General features: G+C 44.9%; 1 protein-coding gene across 2 annotated transcripts in view; it reads right to left on the bottom strand.

The window, feature by feature from the left end:
* Positions 1-21,669, bottom strand: part of FNBP1 (formin binding protein 1) — a 139,368-nt gene that overhangs the window by 30,466 nt on the left and 87,233 nt on the right. For both annotated transcript variants that reach the window (XM_065419012.1, XM_065419011.1), the window contains 2 exons: positions 6,235-6,363; positions 4,614-4,760 (listed from right to left, as the gene is read on the bottom strand). In XM_065419012.1, coding sequence (XP_065275084.1) covers positions 4,614-4,760; positions 6,235-6,363 — 276 coding nt within the window. The remainder of the gene's footprint in view (positions 1-4,613; positions 4,761-6,234; positions 6,364-21,669) is intronic.

Below are 21,669 nucleotides of genomic sequence, written 5' to 3'. Positions count from 1 at the left end.
GGGAAGAAAAGTGAATCTGTGGTGCCTGCCCTGCTGTGTGCAATGGAAAGAAACAATTCAAGATTACAGCTGGCATTCACGAAGCAGCTGCACAAGGTGGACCATTGGTACTGGGCTTGGAAAACAAGCACTGAGTGATGGTATAGCATCATGATGTATGTATGGGATGACGAGCAGTGGCTGCAGAACTTTCAGATGCGCAAAGCCACCTTCCTGGAACTGTGTGCGGAGCTCGCCCCTGCCCTGCGGTGCAAGGATACCAGAATAAGAGCTGCCCTCACAGTGGAAAAGCGAGTGGCAATTGCTGTGTGGACGCTGGCAAATCCAGACTGCTACCGATCAGTCATGAATCAGGTTGGAGTTGGAAAGTTCACCGTAGGGGTTGCGGTGAGGCAAGTGTGCAGAGCCATTAATTGCCCCCTGCCACAACGGACTATGACTCTGGGTAATGTGCAGGAAATAATTGATGGCTTTGCAGCAATGGGATTCCCTAACGGCAGTGGGGTGCTAGATGGCACGCATATCCCAATTTGGGTCCCAGATCAAACTGACACCAATGTGGGTTGGTCAGGGAAAGTTCCTGATGCACGCATCTTTAGGAACACTGGACTATATAGAAAGCTGCATACTGGGACTTTCTTTCCAGACCGGAAGATTCCAATGGGGGACGTGCAATGCCCACTCTGCCAACCCCTTGCTCCCATGGCTCATGAAGCCTTACACTTGGAACCTAGACAGTAGCAAGGAGTGCTTCAACAACAGGCTCAGCAGGTGGCAAATGAACACTGAACGTGCCTTTGGCAGATTAAAAGGTTGCTGGCGCTGCCTTTTTGACAAGTTAGACCTCAATGAGGAAAATATTCCAATGATCATAGCAGCCTGCTGTGCGCTGCATAACATTTGCTTTGTTATAAACGAAAGGGGAAAAGTTTACCCAGGGGTGGAGTGCTGGGGTGGATTGGCTGGCTGCTGGTTTTGAGCAGTCAGATACCAGGGCAATTAGAGGGGCTCAATGGGGGGCTATTTCGAATCAGGGAGGCTTTGAAGGAGCATTTTGACAATGAGGCCCAGTAATGTGTCTTTATGTGATGCATTCAGACAGACAATGTTTACTTGCCACCTTGAATGACCCTTGTAATGCTTGCTTCCTGACCTTTAATTCTAGTGAGCAAATGTTCCTGCCTATAGCCACTGTATCTGAATTTTAGCAGCAACTACCATGTGCATGACACAAATAAAGACTCATTTTGTTTCAAAGACTACACTTTAATTAAAGGATAAAACTTTTGTTTTTGTTTGTTTGTTTTTGGCAAACTGGGGACACGGCAATGAGAAAGTGTCTCTCGGTTAAGACTCTCCAGTTGTGTGTAACTCCAGCTTTCTTCATGAAACCAGGCTCTCAGGGTGGAGTGCAAGGGGTACTGCGACGGAACAGGAACATGGAAGAAATGTGTTGGGGGAGTTTGGGAAGGGCATGGAATGGCGTTCTGTATTAGCTGCAGAGGGAGTCATGCACGGATATGCTCAGACTGCAGCACTATGAGGGACTTGAGCCTCTCTGTCTGGCCCTCCAGTAGCTTTATCGTCCACTCTTGTTCATCTATTATCATCTCCTTTCCAGGCTATCCAGCCTGAGTTTTTCATTAACTGGATGGTTTGCGAAGAGGGTCACTACATGCGCCTAGGGAGAGTATTCTGAATATTGGCACCTTTTTCCACAGGCGTGGGTAATCGAACCTGATATCTCACTTCTGAGGGTAACCCAGGATGCAAGGGTGCATCTCCTGCATGCGTGCAGTTTCAGACTGGGTCCGTATGCTGCTCACCTGTATGCCACTTTGGTCCCTGCAGAAATAATCGCCGGCTGGCATGGAGCGGGGGGAGAGACAAGACAGCTTTGCCAAGGAACCTTTGGCAGAGGATTGCAGAGTATGTACACAAAAGTTTCCTATGGAGGATTCCCAAGACATCCCAGTGTACATTAACAAACTTTTCCGCAGGGCCCCCAATGCATAGCTACATAGAAATTAACAACAAAGCCTCTCTCTTATTCCTTCTCTACCATATAACAAAGTAAATAAGACCTCAATCTCCTATCACTGTGCAGTATCAAAGCAAAACGCATGCTTACCAAAGCTTGCCTCTCCTGCTTCATGTGAGTCAGAGTGCTGGGTCTGGCTAGACCCCTCCAGAGTCAAAAATAGATCCTGGCTTGACACGCCACTGGATGACTCTGTTGCATGTCCCACATGCTTCTCCAACTCCACTTCCTCATCCACCACTTCGTCCTCAGGGTTGACTCCACTGGCCGCTGCCTCCAGCCCAATGTATCCATAGGGCTCTTGGTGGTGGGGTTGCCACCAAGGATGGCATGCAGCTCCTTGTAGAAGCAGCATGTCTTTGGTGCTGCACCAGAGCAACAGTTGGCCTCCCTTGCCTTCTGGTATGCCTGCCGCAGCTCCTTGATCTTAGCATGGCACTGCTGCATGTCCCTTGTGTGTCTCTCGTCCTGCATGCCACGAGCAATCTGCCCATAGATATCAAAGTTCCTACGACTTGAGCGAAGCTGCAACTGCACAGCCTCCTCTCCCCACAGACCCAGCAGATCCAACAGCTCCAGCACACTCCATGTGGGAGCCTGTCTGTTGCAGAAAGCCAGCATGGTCACCTGGGAAGATGCTGTGTGAATAGTCTATGCCATCCAAATAGGAAATTCAAAAATTCCCAGGCATTTAAACGGGAGAGCGGCACATGCCTGTGTACCTTCAGGGCAGTGGAGTTCAAACTGCTGACCAGTGCGGTCATGATGGGCACTGTGGGACACTTCCTGGAGGCCAATTAGGGTGACATACACAAGTGCTGTCTACACTGATGCTGCGTCACTCTAATTATGTTGCAAAAAGCTCTATGCCTCTTGTCGAGGTGGTTTTATTTTTTCAGTGAAATAGGGGAGTTACATCCGTGAGAAGAGCATTTCAATGTGTACACCTCCACTATTTTGCTGACGAAAGCCGACTTTTGTCAACAATACTGTGTAGTGTATACAAGCCCTAACAGCCACATCTTTAGAACACATTATTTTATCTCAATACAGCCGAACAAAACATTTATGTATAGAATGCATGTTAATGGAGTAAATTTGGTAAAGAAACTTTTCCTTCTTAAAAGACAAACGACCCTATGGATTAACTTGCTAAACAAATACATCTGTGAGAAGAACAGATTTTTTTCTGTAAGACGACGACAAAGCAACTATCTTTCATAAAATAAAACATGCACTAGAGCTATCCTTAGTCAATATGCGATAAGAGAACACCTTTTCTGTGCACTAACTGGGTTTGGGTTCAAGTTCTGTGTTTCAATTTTTTTCTGAACAGTGTACAGTAACTCCCCTCACTTAACGTTGTAGTTCTGTTCCTGAAAAATGCGACTTTAAGTGAAACGATGTTAAGCGAATCCAATCTCCCCATAAGAATGAATGTAAAGGGGGGGGTTAGATTCCAGGGAAATTTTTGTTTGCCATACAGTACAGTACCATAGTTGAGAGGTGCCCCCCCCCGTCTTACCCCACGCAGGCGCAGCCCACTGGCACTGGAGACAATGAGGCAGGCAAGGAGGCTGAAGGTACTGTAGGCTAGGAGAAGCACGTTGCACAGCAGCAGCTTCCCCTACTCTGCAAGCACCAGGGGCCGGGGGCTCAACCCTTGGCCCGCCCATGCCACCTCTTCACCCAAGCCCCCACCCTTAACCCGCCTCTTCTTCCCCCCCTCTTTACTCCGCACGCCGCGTCCTCGCTCCTTCCCCTGCCTCCTGCCAGCGGCAATCAGCTGGCTTGCGGCATTCGGGGGGGGGGGGGGAGGAGTGAGGACACGGCGCGCAGGCTCCCCCTCCCTCCCCCCCACCTCCTGCGTGGCAATCAGCTGGCTTGCGGCGTTCGGGAGGCAGGGGGAACCTGCGCACCGAGTCCTCCCCCCTCCCTCCTGAACGCAGCAAGCCAGCTGATTGCTGTGGGCAGGAGGAGGAAGGGGAAGGTGCTGATCCGCAGGGTCTGCCGGCGGGCGGGAGGCGCTGGGGGAGAGGGGGCGCGTAGGGGAGCTGATAGGGGGCTGCCAGCTGTGGACAAAGCAGGCAGCCAAATTACATTATAGTGAAGCATTGCACAACTTTAAATGGAACATGTTCTGTAATTGAGCAGGGACGTAAGATCGAAACAACGTTAAGCAAGAGGACTTTAGGCGGGGAGTTACTGTAGCCAGGGCGTTTTTGCCGCCCCACGCACACACACAAAAAAGCGCCGCGATCGGCAGCAATTCGGCGGCAGGTCCTTCGATCCGAGAGGGAGTGACGGCCCCGCCGCCGAACGGCCGGATGTGCCGCCCCCCTCATTATTGGCCGCCCCAGGCACCTGCTTGCTACGCTGGTGCCTGGAGCCGGCCCTGACTGTAGCTGGTTGTAAGCAATTTGGGGCAGGGACCATCTTTATGTTCTGTATCTGTACAGTGCCTAGTACAACAGAGTTCTAGCTCCCGACTTGCGCTCCTAGGTTTTACTATACAACTAATAAATAATAAAGAACACAGGAGAAAGAAGAAGATACAACATTCAACACTTACATTTTTCTGATCAATTGATTCTGCTGCCTTTGTTATTCCATCCAGACACTTCCCTATTATGGGGATCACCTGGCGGTCCACTTCTGCATAGGTTTTCATGCATTCGCCTAACCTCACTATCCTCCTTTCCTCCATCTCTTGTATTTTCTGAAACATTACATTTCACTTTGATCAAACATCAAAAGTTATTTCACAGTTTCAATTAATTTTAATTTCTGCAACAAAACAGCTCCTGTTATAATAATTGTTTAAATAAGACTTTAAACCCAGGCAAATTAAGATGGTTATTCTCATGTAATATACGGTTTAGTGATATCGGAGATCAAAGGATGGCCTCAGAGTAATCTCCACATTACTTTATACCGTTTACATCAGGGCATCTCAACACAGGCGCCCTATTGATCACTTCAGAGAGTGCCAAGTATCTCCAGTATCTGTTCCACTGACCTCTGGTTTAGGACACAGGAAAACCAAATGTTGCATATTCCTGTTATGATGGATCATAATAGGAGGCACAGTGTGTGTCCAGGTGTCAAAGGTGCATGTTTCATGTTGAAACATAAGACCTGATAGGACACTGACTGCTGAGAACCACCCCCTCATATGCATTTTTTTCCTGTTAAACTGTGACCCGACCATGATCAACAGAAAAATGAAACAATTACAGGAAAGAACACTCTGATATTATTCTTTTAAAAGTAAAACAAGCTCTCTGAACGCTATTTTAACACTTAAAGCAAAGCAAGGGAATTTTCTGGAGCACTGGTAATGCACAGGCACCCAAACTATGCTTAGCCAAGGATGTAAGTTCAATTCAGTGTGCTTACCAGATCCAAAGTTTTATGGTCTCTAAAGGCCTTGTAAGAAGTGTATACATGGCCTGGGGATGCTGCTTTTTTTTTTTAACAACACAAAATACCTTGGAATAATTTATCCTAGACATTGGCTTGAATGACCATGAATAAAAAGCACAGCAGTTTTAACTTTCTCTCTGCAATGTCTTTTTTGATCATCATCTGACATTTTTAGTAAATGTAATCAAACTGTAAGCATCTGCCCCCTTGACATCCATTAAGCTATTGCCCAACATTAACGTGGTATAAATCTAAACATCTTTGAAATCTAGGTTTGAAAACAGGTCACAAAGGAGCATACGGTTTTATAGATGACAATTCTCTCAGTTGATTCCTGCCACAACAATGCAAGCAATGCTCTCATTCCCCAGATGCATGGACGTAGAGTATAATAAAACGAGACTATGAGTAATGTCATCAGGCATGCCCCCTCCTGCCATACCAACTAACAGACTCCCACCTCCCACATTATCAATCAGTCTGGTAGCTAGCCCAGAGGTCAGAGGGAGTTTAGTAGACTGAACTCCATAACATCTCTTTGGATTCATAGGAATTGTTGCTCCCACCAAAGAGAGCAACTTCTTCTTTTAGAGATCCTGGGTTGTTGCATCATGTCCAGTGTCTGCTAATGTGGTGCTGTGGTTTCTGCAGAGCGAAGAACTGGTATCACAGAATTAAGCTGGCTTACCAATACATTGCAATGTATCTAGTCGATGTAGCCACACCGAGAACACAGGCTGCTGTAAGTCAGTACTATGAGATCTCACCTGGAAGATGTTTGGTATGTGTGTGTGATAATGTTCGCGTTGCTCGTGGTTAAATTTCAGAAGAATGGATGAGTATTCTGCTTTGCTGTCTTCTGCCATTTGATGTCGTATTTGTGCTTGCTGTCTTGCCTGAGGAAAAGCCAAAAGAACATTATATTTTACACTATTTAAAGGTAAGTTGTACCAGACTAGGACTGTATGTTTTAGTCACTCCGATGTTATTCCTACTGCATTTACCACTATTCAGCACACACTAAACTTTGGGGGAAACATTAGCAGATGGATCTTTGCACACTTTCCATTTTTACTGTCTCTCTTTGTTCATTCTCCTCCTCCATTAAATCTTACCTGCTCCAAGTATTTGTTCCAAATTTACACTGCCAAAATTCATAGTCCTTATTTTTCCTTTTCATGTTCTCACTTTTGACATCCAGGAATCTACTCTGCACTTTGCAGGACCTGGCCTTTTCTAAATACTGTGAATAGTTGGGCCCAATCCCGTGAACCTTCTGTGCTTCGAGATCTCTTTGAAATCACGGGAGTTAGGCACTTGGAGAGCTTGCAAGACCGGACTCTTTAGAACTGTGTTCTTAGTTTGACTAAGGAGATAATGGTTATTATGGCCTAAACATGCCTTCGGTTCTGACATCTCCACTCATTTTCATTATTATCTGAGGAAGAAATCTTGCACCATAGCTGTAATGTTACTGCTCAATTTATTTCCTCCAATTCCTATGCTCCAGTTTATGTTTGGGCAGCTGATCTCTCCTATTCTCACCAATTTGTTCTTTCCATGCACACGTTTGAATTCTGTGATCATCCCCTTATTCCCATAACAAGACTGTCATAGCTGTAGCTCATCCAGCTCTCTCCTCTCTTCCTTACTTCTGAACTTCTCTTGACACACATGGCTAGTCTTCCCACTCCACCCCAGGCCTGCTCCGATGTTTTCTGCTCTCCTCTGAACGATCTACTTCCCCGTTAGCCAGCAGAGATTGTTTTGCTTCCCCACACTAGAACCAATACCACAATGTTGTGCTCCCACCATGCTCTTCCCAATGCCTCTGCATTTACACAGATGCACTTCCTTGAGTGACCCCTTCCTTTATATTTGCTGATCTCTCTCTCTTTTTAGATTCTCCTTCCTGAGGCCTTCTGTCATCCGTTACACTGTCCAAAATTATTTTCCTCTCTGTCTACCCCATCTGTTTATTTTAGCTGCCTTTTCCTTCCTCGCTGTTGGCCTTTGCACAGCATCCCTCCCTCCCTCACCCCCCACTCCATATGCCTTTGCCTCCTATCCTCTGTTCACTTGTTCACTCTCTCCTGGTTTCTATTCTCTCAGCCAGTGCATTGTTGCCCGTTCTGTTCTGACATAGCGCACCTCACCTGTATATACTCCCATCTGTTCCAGAAAGAGTCTCGTGTCCCTGGACCAAATGCTGGTCTCAGAGAAGTTAATTGGAATTTTGTCATTGATTTCAATGGGATCAAGATTTGGCCACATACACCTAAACCCTCCTGCCTGCACTAGCTCTTCAGGCATCCAGGCATGCTACTAATCTAACACTTTTTACCTAACCCTTGGAGCATAGCTGAGAATATTTCTGGAGGTTTTGAATTTTAAGATTCATTCCTAAAATACTGCCAGGTTCAATCACTCATTCCCTCCCAAAACAATTCTATTAGAACCGTTCAGAATTGGGTTATTCTGTGAACTGTTCCAGGCAGACAATAGTTTCCTGACAATAAATCCACATAAAATATCAAATCATGAAACATTTTACGCATGATAAATGGAAAGTAAAAAATTGTGCCAGAAGGTTTCAGATCTCCTGTTCCTCATCTATCCATCCAGCTCATAGATATCACCTAATTATTTATTTCACTCAGTTCTGCAATTTCTTTTGCAAGCACATTTGATTGTAAAACTTTCCTGGATTCATTTTATCTTAGTTTCATAAAATGATTTAAGAAACCCAGTGAGAACTCATTGGGCATGATGTGCATGTCAAGAGCCAAAACAGTAGCATTAAATGCAAAATACTATAATTAGAAACAGATAAGTGAACTAAATCAAAGAAAACATCTATATGAAATGTTCCCAAGATTCTTCAACTCTCTGCTAATTATGGTAAGCAAGCATGTATGTCTTCAGGAATTTTATTTATACACAATGAAATCCCTAGAGGACAGTTCAGTTGTTTTTCTACATGAGAGCTATATCACTTATTATACACACATATTTGCATTAAATTTGATTAAGGAACAATTATTGCTACATTTTTACACTGAAAAACACAATATAAAAATGAAGTCACCCATACATTACTATTATTGCCTGGCAGATTTTTGTAAGATTGTCCCTTCCCCTACCTCTTACTCATGGTCTAGCTGCTATAGAGCAATATATACTTATGAATCCAATTCTGTACAGCCATCTAAGACCAATCCATTGTTTGAGCTAAGTTCTATGGACAGCCCAGTTCTGTTTACATAAAACAAGTAATTCGAGAATACAGAGATTTAGGGCCTGATCCTGCAAATCACTCCCACAAGGAGGCCCATTAGTTTCACATGAGTAAAGTATCTCATACCTAAATGTTTGCAGGACAGGGCCCATAGTTTTCAATGTGAGTGTAACTGCCCCAGAATAAAAACACAGCAGATGAGTAACTAGAATTGGTTACATTCCAAAACAAGAATTCCTATCTGAGAGCTACAGTAATGTTATTGTTCCTCCTCACCTTTTTTTTTTTTTTTTTTTGCATTGGACAAGCTCAAGACATTTTAAATGTTTTTCCAGTGAGGTATTTTGATCTTAAAATAAAATATAAAAAAGCCTGGATTTTTTTTTACACTTACTACTACTAACATCACCACTTTAATATTAACAGAGTTATATTTTATAGCTCTTTTCTTGTACTCCGGTGGGAGTTACAGAATAATGAAAATATAAGTTGGGAACATTACATTTCAGATTCCGAATCCTAATAGATGCAGTAGTCTAGAGCTGCAGGCACTGAGTCACACAGTCACATTGGAGAGGGAATCATAGGAGTAATTTAAAGACAAACTGCACAGGACATAAAATACAAAACTAATTTTTTTTTTTGGATCCTTTACTGCTCATTTATACATAAAGAAAGCTCCAAAGAGATGGAGTTATTCCTACTTCTTTTTACATTAGAAATTTCTGGTCTTGGCTTGGCTTTTCCTAGAGGACAGGCTTTGGAAGACCAGATCCACGACCTCAGAAGTGAGTGTTTGAAACCTGAGCTGCAGCTTTTTCAGCTTTTTCTCCCTTCTCCTTTCAAGTAGGCCTGGTCCATAGAACCAGAGCTCAGGTTTAAACCTCCAGATGTGAAGTCACATTCCAAGTGAAGTCTTCCAAAGACTGACAGAATTCTCCAGAAGAGAAAATATACGTCAAGACTAGATAGTTACAATATAACCAAAGAAGAACAACAAATGAGGTCTGGGAGGAGTGGTAGATACGCTAGAGGGTAGAGATAGGATACAGTGGGACCTAGACAAATTAGAGGATTGGGCCAAAAGAAACCTAATCAGGTTCAACAAGGACAAGTGCAGAGTCCTGCACTTAGGACGGAAAAATCCCATGCACTGCTACAGACTAGGGACCGAGTGGCTAGGCAGCAGTTCTGCAGAAAAGGACCTCGGGGTTACAGTGGACGAGAAGCTGTATATGAGTCAACAGTGTGCCCTTGTTGCCAAGAAGGCTAACAGAATTTTGGGCTGTATAAGTAGGGGCATTGCCAGCAGATCGAGGGACGTGATCATTCCCCTCTATTCGACACTGGTGAGACCTCATCTGGAGTACTGTGTCCAGTTTTGGGCCCCACACTAGAAGAAGGATGTGGAAAAATTGGAAAGAGTCCAGCGGAGGGCAACAAAAATGATTAAGGTGCTGGAGCACATGACGTATAAGGAGAGGCTGAGGGAACTGGGATTGTTTAGTCAGCAGAAGAGAAGAATGAGGGGGGATTTGATAGCTGCTTTCAACTACCTGAAAGGGGGTTCCAAAGAGGATGGATCTAGACTGTTCTCAGTGGTACCAGATGACAGAACAAGGAGTAATGGTCTCAAGTTGCAGTGGGGGAGGTTTAGGTTGGATATTAGGAAAAACTTTTTCACTAAGAGGGTGGTGAAGCACTGGAATGGGTTACCTAGGAAGGTGGTGGAATCTCCTTCCTTAGAGGTTTTTAAGGTCAGGCTTGACAAAGCCCTGGCTGGGATGATTTAGTTGGGAATTGGTCCTACTTTGAGCAGGAGGTTGGACTAGATGACCTCCTGAGGTCCCTTCCAACCCTGATATTCTATGATTCTATGATCATAAAGAAGCAATAAAGAGCACACAGAGGTTTGTTTTGGTTTTTTTGCTTTGCATCTCACCTGTCATGCTGAAAACTAAGGAGGGCCCCCTCTTCATGGAATCCCTTTTTCAACATTAGTTTATGGGCCTCCAAATAAACATGCATATGAAGCATACTGCCTCCTTCTTAGCTGTCCTTAGTCTGCTTTTGCTAAAGTAATTCTTTCTTAAAGCTCATATGCAACAAGAAAACCTAAAGGTCACAGATGAAGCACTTCTAATTAAGAGAAAATTTCTTAAAAATTGAACTGCAGCCTGATATCTGCTGCATTGTTAGTCTTTTCAGCCCATATCAGCCAGGACATGGTAAAATCCAGATTTCCATCAAAACCACAACTCAGATTTTAGTGTTCAGTTATTTCAAAGTCATGCTTTCTATAAATACCTGAGTTATAAATGAAGGATGAGGCAGATCTGTAGGTCCAGATCCTTAGCTAGTATAAACTGCCATAGCTTTATCTGACTTTGACAGAGCTATTCCAATTTACACCAGCCAGGGATTTGACCCATTAGAACCCTCTCTAGCATAGGAGGTGCACAAAACTGCCATTATTTCTGTCTGAATGATGATGCTTCCTTTCTCAGCTTGCCACGCTAGATCTTGATGGTAAGTGGGAAGAACTTAAAGCTGTAGCTATTAATTGAATGGCATTTCCAGTACTCAGTAAAAAATACAGCATAAAATGTCCATGTAAGAGGCTGGGTTTATTATGCCATGATGATGCTAAACATTTGTAAAGTTAAAATAAAACAAAGGATTATGTGACGTGTTTTAATGGCCTGATTTTTAGAGGCGCCAGTAGCTGCAACCCATGTTGACAGCAATGGGATTTGTGGGTATTCAGCACTTCTAAAAACCAGGCCTTATGTACACAGATTTGTCTCCCATGCTGGAAAACAAACTGAATAGCTGCACAGTTTGGCAACAGTGCTTTTGCCTCTCTCTACCAGTTAGCAGGAAAAAACAAACACTGTGGTATCAAACTTATGTTTGCCACATTTCCTGCACCAATTTTCTATCTAACCACTGAATTGCATTAACCAGACTTGCACACAGCAGCTACTGGTTGTTCCAGATGCCTGTAATGATCCCAGCAAGCCTTTGGAGATGGGGAAAAAAGGTGAGCTAAAAGGGTGGCATTGGAGCAGAGATCAGTTATGGTCTACAGTCTTTTATGGATCAAGTACTTCATTCAGAAAATTCCCCCCCCCCCCTTAAATTTAGGAATTAAAAGAATTTCAAACCTGGCAAACATTTTTTTCTGATGTAACATGGATTATAGGGCATGTTTGAGTCTCACATGAGGCTACTTAGAACAGCTACTTTTAAAAGTTATACTCCAAGAATTCTGCAGTTTAGCAACAGGGTGCATTTTTGTATAGGATGGACACTGTATATTAGGGCTGGAAAATTTCTCATATTTATCAATAATTTTTGCATGCATGCAGTGTAATTTAAGTATCTGCTTACTGAGCTCTAACCAAAACATAGTACTTTATAATGGAAAACTCTTTGAATTCCTTTTATTATACAAAGATTTTTTTTAAAATGCTCATGTTGCGAAGGTGAATTGGAAAAGTAAAGAATACTGGTGTAAAGACGTAAATTCCAGGTACTGAGCCTCTTGGTATGAATGCTGAGATGCAACATATTATGAAATCGGCTAAACTGGAGTTTTAAACAGGCAGTAGGGGTGTTGTCATACTGTACCTTGTCCAACTCCCATTGAAGACAATGTAACTGACTTCAATGGATTATGGACATGACCCTTTTACGATTAGCATTCAGAAATTCTGTGAGGAACAAGAGGCTATTATTATGTTATCATGCCATTACAATGATGTGTCAGAGAGGTTTTAAAAAAATTAATACATTATTCAGACTATGTCACATCCCCCAGTATGGTTCTGTGTTAGGGAAAAACTGTCAATTAGTTTTTTTGAGGGATGTTAAAATTTCTCCTATCCTATTTACCATTTCAGTCTGTAGTAAGGATGAAGAATGGAGCATGTTTTGCTGAGAACAATTCAAGGGAACTTTTCAAAAGAGACATTCCAGAAACAGCAAAAGGGTCAATAGATATATTGTCTTTTAGCTTTACACAGGCAAAACTCCCCCCACAGGCTGTTGTGGTAGAAGACAGATGAATAACTGAAAAGGGGGAAAAAAATCTTCCCACAAAAAAACTGTTTCCAGGGTACAATCAATCCACAATGAGTGGAGCAGTCCAACTTCTCAGCAGTTGGCCTTGTCCAGAAGTGCAGAGTTTCCAGTTAAAAGTTTGATGGAGTTTTTTTTTTTAAATTTTGGACAGACAAGTGTGTCAGATGAAGCACCGCTAAGTTGCCGCCTGCCAAACAATAGATCTGTCTTTGGTAAAGACAAGACCAGACTGAAATGCAAATATGAACAAGAAACTTCAAAATAGGTTAATGATAAAAGCATGCTAAGAAATACTTCACCAATTTCAGGAATGTTTTCAATTGTTCCTATAACATTTCAGTCACAGTGCCTGATGCTGCAACACAAACCATGAGTCACTGCTTATAACTGCAAGTATTCATTACCAGAGAGTGCAATGGGACTTCTCCTGGTAGCAGTATCATCAGTAGCGTTTACAAGACTATAATCAATTTTTAACGTTATAGTTTATGGACAAATAGTCCTATTGACTTCAGTCTCAACTCAACAAGGTGCTCAAGCACATCTCTAAGTCAATAGGACCACTCACAACCCTAAAATTAAGCATGCATTTAAGTCCCTTGCTAAAACTATCCATTAAGTGGGACTGAGTGAGTATGGGTTTCATAATCAGGTCCTATGTCACAATACATTACAAATGATTTTCAAGTAGTGTATTATTATCCCATTGTTATTTATTCCTTTTTTTAATTTATGGGACCAATCCTGCAAACACACGAGTATTATTATTATTATTAATTATTTGTATTACTGTTACACCTAGAAGCCCTAGTCATGGCCAAAGACCCCATCGTTCTTAAGCGCTATACAAACAAAGAACAAGTAACTTTACTCACATGATTAGACTCAGCTGGTGAAATCCTGACCTCATTAAGGATAGTGGGCATTTTGCCATTGACTTCAATGGGGCCAGGGTTTCACCCTTTGACTTTCGTGCTGGAAGGATCAGGTCCTATGATTAACTATTATGCCATAAGCATTTTGACCATCTCATTGAGTAAGCAGGAAATAGGTTTTCAACATTTGATTTCCTTGGGAAAAGTAGAAGGAAAACAGATTGTTAATTTCAATCATTAGAAGGCAGAAACCTAACAAGCTGTGAATCTCTGAAAACCCTTGGCTGAATGTAGCCAAATACAGACAAGCAAACAGCTGATAGGGAGCTTCATTATCAAACCCTAGCAAATGTTATCTAGTGCGTTAGCACTGCATGTAGTTCTGCCAGCTTATCTGAACACACACTAATGAGAGAAATATTAGAACAATAAAATACCAAATAAGGCTCTAATGAGTAAGACATATCTGATTTATAGAGTTCAGAAAGAACCACCAGCATTACAAAGCTGTAACACAAATCCCAACCCCAGTTCTTTAACGGTTCTGGTCCCATCTACACTGCAAACAAAAATTCATGTTCATACACATGCCAGACATGTACAAGCCCAGTTAGTCCTGGGACTACCTACCTCCTACCAGTTGGGCGGGTAAGCCTGACAACCAGAGAAAGAATGGACTTGTGGTTAAGGCACTGTTCTGGGACTTGGGAGATCTGGTTTCAGTTCCTAGCTCTGCCACAGATTCCCTTGTGCAACCTTTGGCAAATCTCTCAATGCTTCTATTCCCCACCTGTAAAATGGGGATAACAATACTTCCTTTTCCCCCATGTTTTGTCTGTCTTGTCCAGTTAGACTGTAAACCCTGTAGGGCAGGGACTGTCTCTCACTAAGGGTCTGTACAGCACTTAGCCCAACAGGACCCTGATATTGTTTGGAGCCTATCAGTGCTACAGTAAAACAATAAAAAATAACAGCAAACCACCACCACCCAATGGTAGTAAATATGCACTAAGAAGAGTACCAAGATTCATCCATACCGCTCGGCAGCCTTATTGACTCAATCACACCTTGAAACCAGAAGTCCATCTCCCTACAACAGTGGTTCTCAAGCCTCTGCTAATGGAGCATAATAGTCTGCAGAAACATTTCCGGTGGTCTGCAGAGTGAAACACAGGGACAGCTGGGATGTCGGAAGAGAAGTCAATCCAGGCGCTTGTGAAGTGGCACGCAGCATAAATAATTTGGAGAACCACCGCACAATTATAACACCTATTTGTAGGTCCAATTTATTGCAATAGAAACAAGTGTTCAAATGCTTGCAAACAACGAGGAAAAGGAAGGTTTGGAACTGTGGCTGATAAAACTCAGATATGTGGTGCTCTGTTTAGCTGCAGTAAAATAAGCAAACTAAATTCTGGGCTACATAAATAGAAGTATATAAATGGAGATATCCTATCTCCTAGAACTGGAGATATAAACAATGGAAATTATTCCAGCACCAAGGGATGAATTAGATCATATTTGGAGTACTATGCATACTTCTGGTCATCTTACTCTAAGAAGAATTTTACAGACAACATACAACCACAAGGCAGGACCAATGGAAGTAAGTAAGGAAATTGCTATTTTGAATCGTTAACCTTGCATTATTTTATATTTATGGCTAAAAATTATTGACTGCAACATGTTGATTCATAGGCTAGCTTACAATGTGCAAATTCCTGAGCTCTTGACCCCACTTTTACTTAGTCCTTATTCAGGCAAAATACCCAGTGAATTCACTTGAAGTGCAACTGAGTAAGAATTATTATTATTATTATTTGTATTAACATAGCACCTAGGAGCCCAATAAAAATGGAGTAAGACGGTCCCAAGCATCTGACACAAAGTTAATTAGTCTCGCATTGTATAATAGTCCATGCCTTATTATTACATCCCTAATGAAAGTTTTTTGCCCCACATTTGATCTTTACTAATTCAGAAGTTTGTAGTTTACATATTTCCCCCCAGTACTGTGCTTTGTAATATAAAGTGAGGAAACTTCTAAGAAGGATGCATTTTTATAAGATGCTCAGTCAAATGGTCATTTAGTGAAGAACTGTCGTGGGGTACAGCTGCTAACAGAAAGGAGATGAGGCTAAATGGATTTGCTGACCTAACATCCAAAAGTATCTGATGTTTCCATTACTTGCTCTCCTCTTAGAAGAGCCAACACAAAATCTGTACACAGTACATGAGGGTATTTATGAAATGCAGCTGCCTCTTCCTGCTAGGGTGACCAGATGTCCCGATTTTATAGGGACAGTCCCAATATTTGGGGCTTTTTCTTATATAGGTGCCTATTGCCCCCCGACCCCCTGTCCTGATTTTTCACACTTGCTATCTGGTCACCCTACTTCCTGTACATACCCAGAGACACTGTAGCCATTAACCCTTAGTTGACCAGAAAGCAAAATTCATAAATTAATTATGAGTCAAAGTGGAAAAGCAGCTGTTAGAAATCACAAGAATGTCACTAAGGTAAATAAACTGTAAATAGGACTCACCGTTCGAGAACATGCAAATGACTATCTGGAAAGAAGCAATGCTTTCATGTACAGCTCGACCCGCTGGGAAGGAAGCACTTAGAAAGAAGGTGTGTTGGTATAAACTGAGCAATTCACATTAGGCTTAATCCCACAGACCTCATGCAGACATTACCAGGGCAAAATCCCAATGAAGTCAATGGGAATTTTGCCTGAGGGTATGTCTACACTACGAAATTAGATCGAATTAATAGAAGCCGGTTTTATAGAAATCGGTTGTATACAGCCGATTTTGTGTGTCCCCACATAAAATGCTCTAAGTGCTCTAGTCGGCGGACCGCGTCCACAGTACCGAGGCTAGCGTCGACTTCCGGAGCATTGCACTATGGGTAGCTATCCCACAGTTCCCGCAGTCTCCGCCGCCCATTGGAATTCTGGGTTGAGATCCCAATGCCCGAATGATGCAAAACAGTGTCGCGGGGGGTTCTGGGTACATGTCGTCAGGCCCCTCCCCCTCCGTCAGAGCAACGGCAGACTATAGATTCGCGCCTTTTTACCTGGGTTACCTGTGCAGACAACATACCACGGCAAGCATGGAGCCCGCTCAGCTCAGCTCACCGTCACCATATGTCATCTGGGTGCCGGCAGACGTGGGACTGCATTGCTACACAGCAGCAGCAGCTAACTGCCTTTTGGCAGTAGACGGTGCAGCATGACTGGTAGCCTTCATTGGCGATCTGGGTGCCGGCAGCCGTGGGGCTGCCAGCCGTGGGGCTGCATTGCACCAGCCCCTTGCCTTTTGCCTTTTGGCAGTAGATGGTTTATTATGACTGGTAACCGTCCTCGTCGTACAGCAGTGGCTGTCGATCATGGGCACCTGGGCAGACATGCTCAGTCCTATGGAACTGTCTTGATGATGATGGTTATCAGTCGTAGTATGCCATTTTCTGCCAAGCGCCCTGTTGGCTCATCGCACGTTAGCAGAGTCTTCCCTGAGCAGCAGATCGTGCAATAGGCCTGAAGGCTAACTGCCAAGCGCCCAGTATTTGCTGCCAAGCACCCAGAAAATGCCGAGGGCTATCAGTCATGCTGCACCGTCGTCTTAAGACGTAAAAAATAGATTTGTTCTGTATTCATTTCCTTCCCCCCTCCCTCCGTCAAATCAACGGCCTGCTAAACCCAGGCTTTTGAGTTAAATCTCTGGGGGGGGCCATTCTGTGTGACAGTTGTTTGTGTTTCTCCCTGATGCACAGCCACCTTTCTTGATTTTAATTCCCTGTACCTGTACGCCATGTCGTCACTCGCCCCTCCCTCCCTCCCTCCTTCCCCTGGTCCGTCAGATACTAGTTTCACGCCTTTTTTCAGACCAGACGCCATAGCTAGCACTGGGATCATGGAGCCCGCTCAGATCACCGCGGCAATTATGAGCACTATGAACACCACGCGCATTGTCCTGGAGTATATGCAGAGCCAGGACATGCCAAAGCAAAACCAGGACCAGCCGAGGAGGCGATTCCAGCGCGGCGACGAGAGTGATGAGGAAATGGACATGGACCTAGACCTCTCACAAGGCACAGGCCCCAGCAATGTGGAAATCATGGTGTTCCTGGGGCAGGTTGATGCCGTGGAACGCCGATTCTGGGCCCGGGAAACAAGCACAGACTGGTGGGACTGCATCGTGCTGCAGGTGTGGGACGATTCCCAGTGGCTGCGAAACTTTCGCATGCGTAAGGGCACTTTCATGGAACTTTGTGACTTGCTTTCCCCTGCCCTGAAGCGCCAGAATACCAGGATGACAGCAGCCCTCACAGTTGAGAAGCGAGTGGCGATAGCCCTGTGGAAGCTTGCAACGCCAGACAGCTACCGGTCAGTCGGGAATCAATTTGGAGTGGGCAAATCTACTGTGGGGGCTGCTGTGATCCAAGTTGCCAGGGCAATGAGAGACCTGGTGATATCAAGGGTAGTGACTCTGGGAAACGTGCAGGCCATAGTGGATGGCTTTGCTGCAATGGGATTCCCAAACTGTGGTGGGGCGATAGACGGAACCCATATCCCTATCTTGGCACCGGAGCACCAAGCCACCGAGTACATAAACCGCAAGGGGTACTTTTCAATGCTGCTGCAAGCCCTGGTGGATCACAAGGGACGTTTCACCAACATCAACGTGGGCTGGCCGGGAAGGGTACATGATGCTCGCGTCTTCAGGCACTCTGTTCTGTTTCGAAAGCTGGAGGAAGGGACTTTCTTCCCGGACCAGAAAATAACCGTTGGGGATGTTGAAATGCCTATCGTGATCCTTGGGGACCCAGCCTACCCCTTAATGCCATGGCTCATGAAGCCGTACACAGGCAGCCTGGACAGGAGTCAGGACCTGTTCAACTACAGGCTGAGCAAGTGCCGAATGGTGGTAGAATGTGCATTTGGACGTTTAAAAGCGCGCTGGCGCAGCTTACTGACTCGCTCAGACCTTAGCGAAAAGAATATCCCCATTGTTATTGCTGCTTGCTGTGCGCTCCACAATATCTGTGAGAGTAAGGGGGAGACATTTATGGCGGGGTGGGAGGTTGAGGCAAATCGCCTGGCCGCTGATTACGCGCAGCCAGACACCAGGGCGGTTAGAGGAGCACAGCATGGCGCGGTGCGCATCAGAGAAGCTTTGAAAACGAGTTTTGTGACTGGCCAGGCTACGGTGTGAAACTTCTGTTTGTTTCTCCTTGATGAAATCTCCGCCCCCCCACCCACCCGGTTAACTCTACTTCCCTGTAAACCAACCACCCCACCCTCCCCCCTTCAAGCACCACTTGCAGAGGCAATAAAGTCATTGTTACTTCACATTCATGCATTCTTTATTAATTCATCACACAACTAGGGGGATAATTGCAAAGGTAGCCCGGGATGGGTGGGGGACGAGGGAAGGAAAAGGACACACTGCAGTTTAAAACTTTAACACTTATTGCTCGGGAAATCATCTGGGGTGGAGTGACTGGGTGGCCGGAGGCCCCCCCACCATGTTCTTGGGCGTCTGGGTGAGGAGGCAATGGGACTTGGGGAGGAGGGCTGTTGGTTACACAGGGGCTGTAGCGGCGGTCTCTGCTCCTGCTGCCTTTCCTGCAGCTCAACCATACGCTGGAGCATATCAGTTTGATGCTCCAGCAGCCGGAGCATCGACTCTTGCCTTCTGTGTGCAAGCTGACACCACCTCTCATCTTCAGCCCGCGATTCAGCATGCCACCTCTCCTCTCGCTCATATTGGGCTTTTCTATAATCAGTCATTGACTGCCTCCACGCATTCTGCTGTGCTCTGTCAGCGTGGGAGGCAGTCTGTAGTTCTGTAAACATTTCATCACGCATCCTTCGCTTTCGCTTTCGAATATTCACTAGCCTCTGAGAAGGAGAAAGATTTGCAGCTGGTGGAGGAGAAGGGAGAGGTGGTTAAAAAAGACACATTTTAGAGAACAATGGGTACACTCTTTCACGTTAAATTTTGCTGTTCACATTACACAGCACATGTGCTTTCATTACAAGGTCGCATTTTTCCTCTTATATTGAGGGCCTGCCGGTTTGGTGTGAGAGATAACTCACGCACTGCCAGGCCACAGATTTCAGCTTGCAGGCAGCCATGGTAAGACACAGTCTTTTGGCTTTTTTAACCTTCTTAACATGTGGGGATGGTTTCAAACAGTACTGCTCTCATTAACCATACCAAGCACCCGTTGGGTTGGCCATTTAAAATGGGTTTGCAATGTAAAAGGAGGGGCTGCGGTTTCAGGGTTAACGTGCAGCACAAACCCAACTAATTCCCCTCCCCCACACACCCAATTCTCTGGGATGATCACTTCACCCCTCCCCCCCACCGCCTGGCTAACAGCGGGGAATATTTCTGTTCAGCAGAGCAGGAAGGGGCACCTCTGAATGTCCCCTTAATAAAATTGCCCCATTTCAACCAGGTGACCGTGAATGATATCACTCTCCTGAGGATAACAAAGAGCGATAAGGAATGGATGTTGTCTGCATGCCAGCAAACACCGGGACCATACGCTGCCATGCTTTGTTATGCAATGATTCCAGACTACGTGCTACTGGCCTGGCGTGGTAAAGTGTCCTACCATGGCGGACGGGATAAGGCAGCCCTCCACAGAAACCTTTTGCAAAGGCTTTGGGAGTACATGAAGGAGAGCTTTCTGGAGATGTCCCTGGAGGATTTCCGCTCCATCCCCATACACGTTAACAGACTTTTCCAGTAGCTGTACTGGCCGCGATTGCCAGGGCAAATTAATCATTAATCATTAAACACGCTTGCTTTTAAACCATGTGTAATATTTACAAAGGTACACTCACCAGAGGTCCCCTGTGTGCCCCCAGGGTCTTGGGTGAGTTCGGGGGTTACTGGTTCCAGGTCCAGGGTGATAAACATATCCTGGCTGTTGGGGAAACCGGTTTCTCCGCTTCCTTGCTGTTGTGAGCTATTTACATTATCTTCATCCTCATCTTCCTCGTACCCCGAACCCGCTTCCCTGTGTGTTTCTCCAGTGAGGGACTCATAGCACACGGTTGGGGTAGTGGTGGCTGCACCCCCTAGAATGGCATGCAGCTCCGCGTAGAAGCGGCATGTTTGCGGCTCAGCCCCGGACCTTCCGTTTGCTTCTCTGGCTTTGTGGTAGGCTTGCCTTAGCTCCTTAATTTTCACGCGGCACTGCTGTGCGTCCCTGTTATGGCCTCTGTCCTTCATGGCCTTGGAGACCTTTTCTAATATTTTGCCATTTCATTTACTGCTTCGGAGTTCAGCCAGCACTGATTCATCTCCCCATATGGCGAGCAGATCCCGTACCTTCCGTTCTGTCCATGCTGGAGCTCTTTTGCGATCCTGGGACTCCATCACGGTTACCTGTGCTGATGAGCTCTGCGTGGTCACCTGTGCTCTCCACGCTCAGCAAACAGGAAATGAAATTCAAACATTCGCGGGGCTTTTCCTGTCTACCTGGCCAGTGCATCTGAGTTGAGAGTGCTGTCCAGAGCGGTCACAATGAAGCACTGTGGGATAGCTCCCGGAGGCCAATAACGTCGAATTCCGTCCACACTAACCCAATTCCGACCCACTAAGGCCGATTTTATCGCTAATCCCCTCGTCGGAGGTGGAGTAAAGAAACCGGTTTAAAGGGCCCTTTAAGTCGAAAGAAAGGGCTTCGTCGTGTGAACGTGTCCAGGCTTAATTCGATTTAACGCGGCTAAAGTCGACCTAAACTCGTAGTGTAGACCAGGCCTGAGTAACAAGTGAGTAAGAATTGCAGAGTTTAGCCCAGCATTATGTTTAAAGCAAGACAAAACCAGCTGCTTATTCACCGAAGGTGAAATTCAGCTTGTGCAGAGGGCAAGCACAAGTCCTATGCACCACTTACCTCCCGCATAAGCACTTCAGTGGTACATAGGCTGTGTGTCTGAGCTGTGTAGGGGTGAATTTCAACCAGACCTGCATATTTT

Source organism: Emys orbicularis, chromosome 18 (genome assembly GCF_028017835.1).
Source record: "Emys orbicularis isolate rEmyOrb1 chromosome 18, rEmyOrb1.hap1, whole genome shotgun sequence".
NCBI lineage: Eukaryota > Metazoa > Chordata > Testudines > Emydidae > Emys > Emys orbicularis.
Note: the sequence above shows the minus strand (reverse complement) of the source record. Positions and strands in the feature narration are given on the sequence as shown.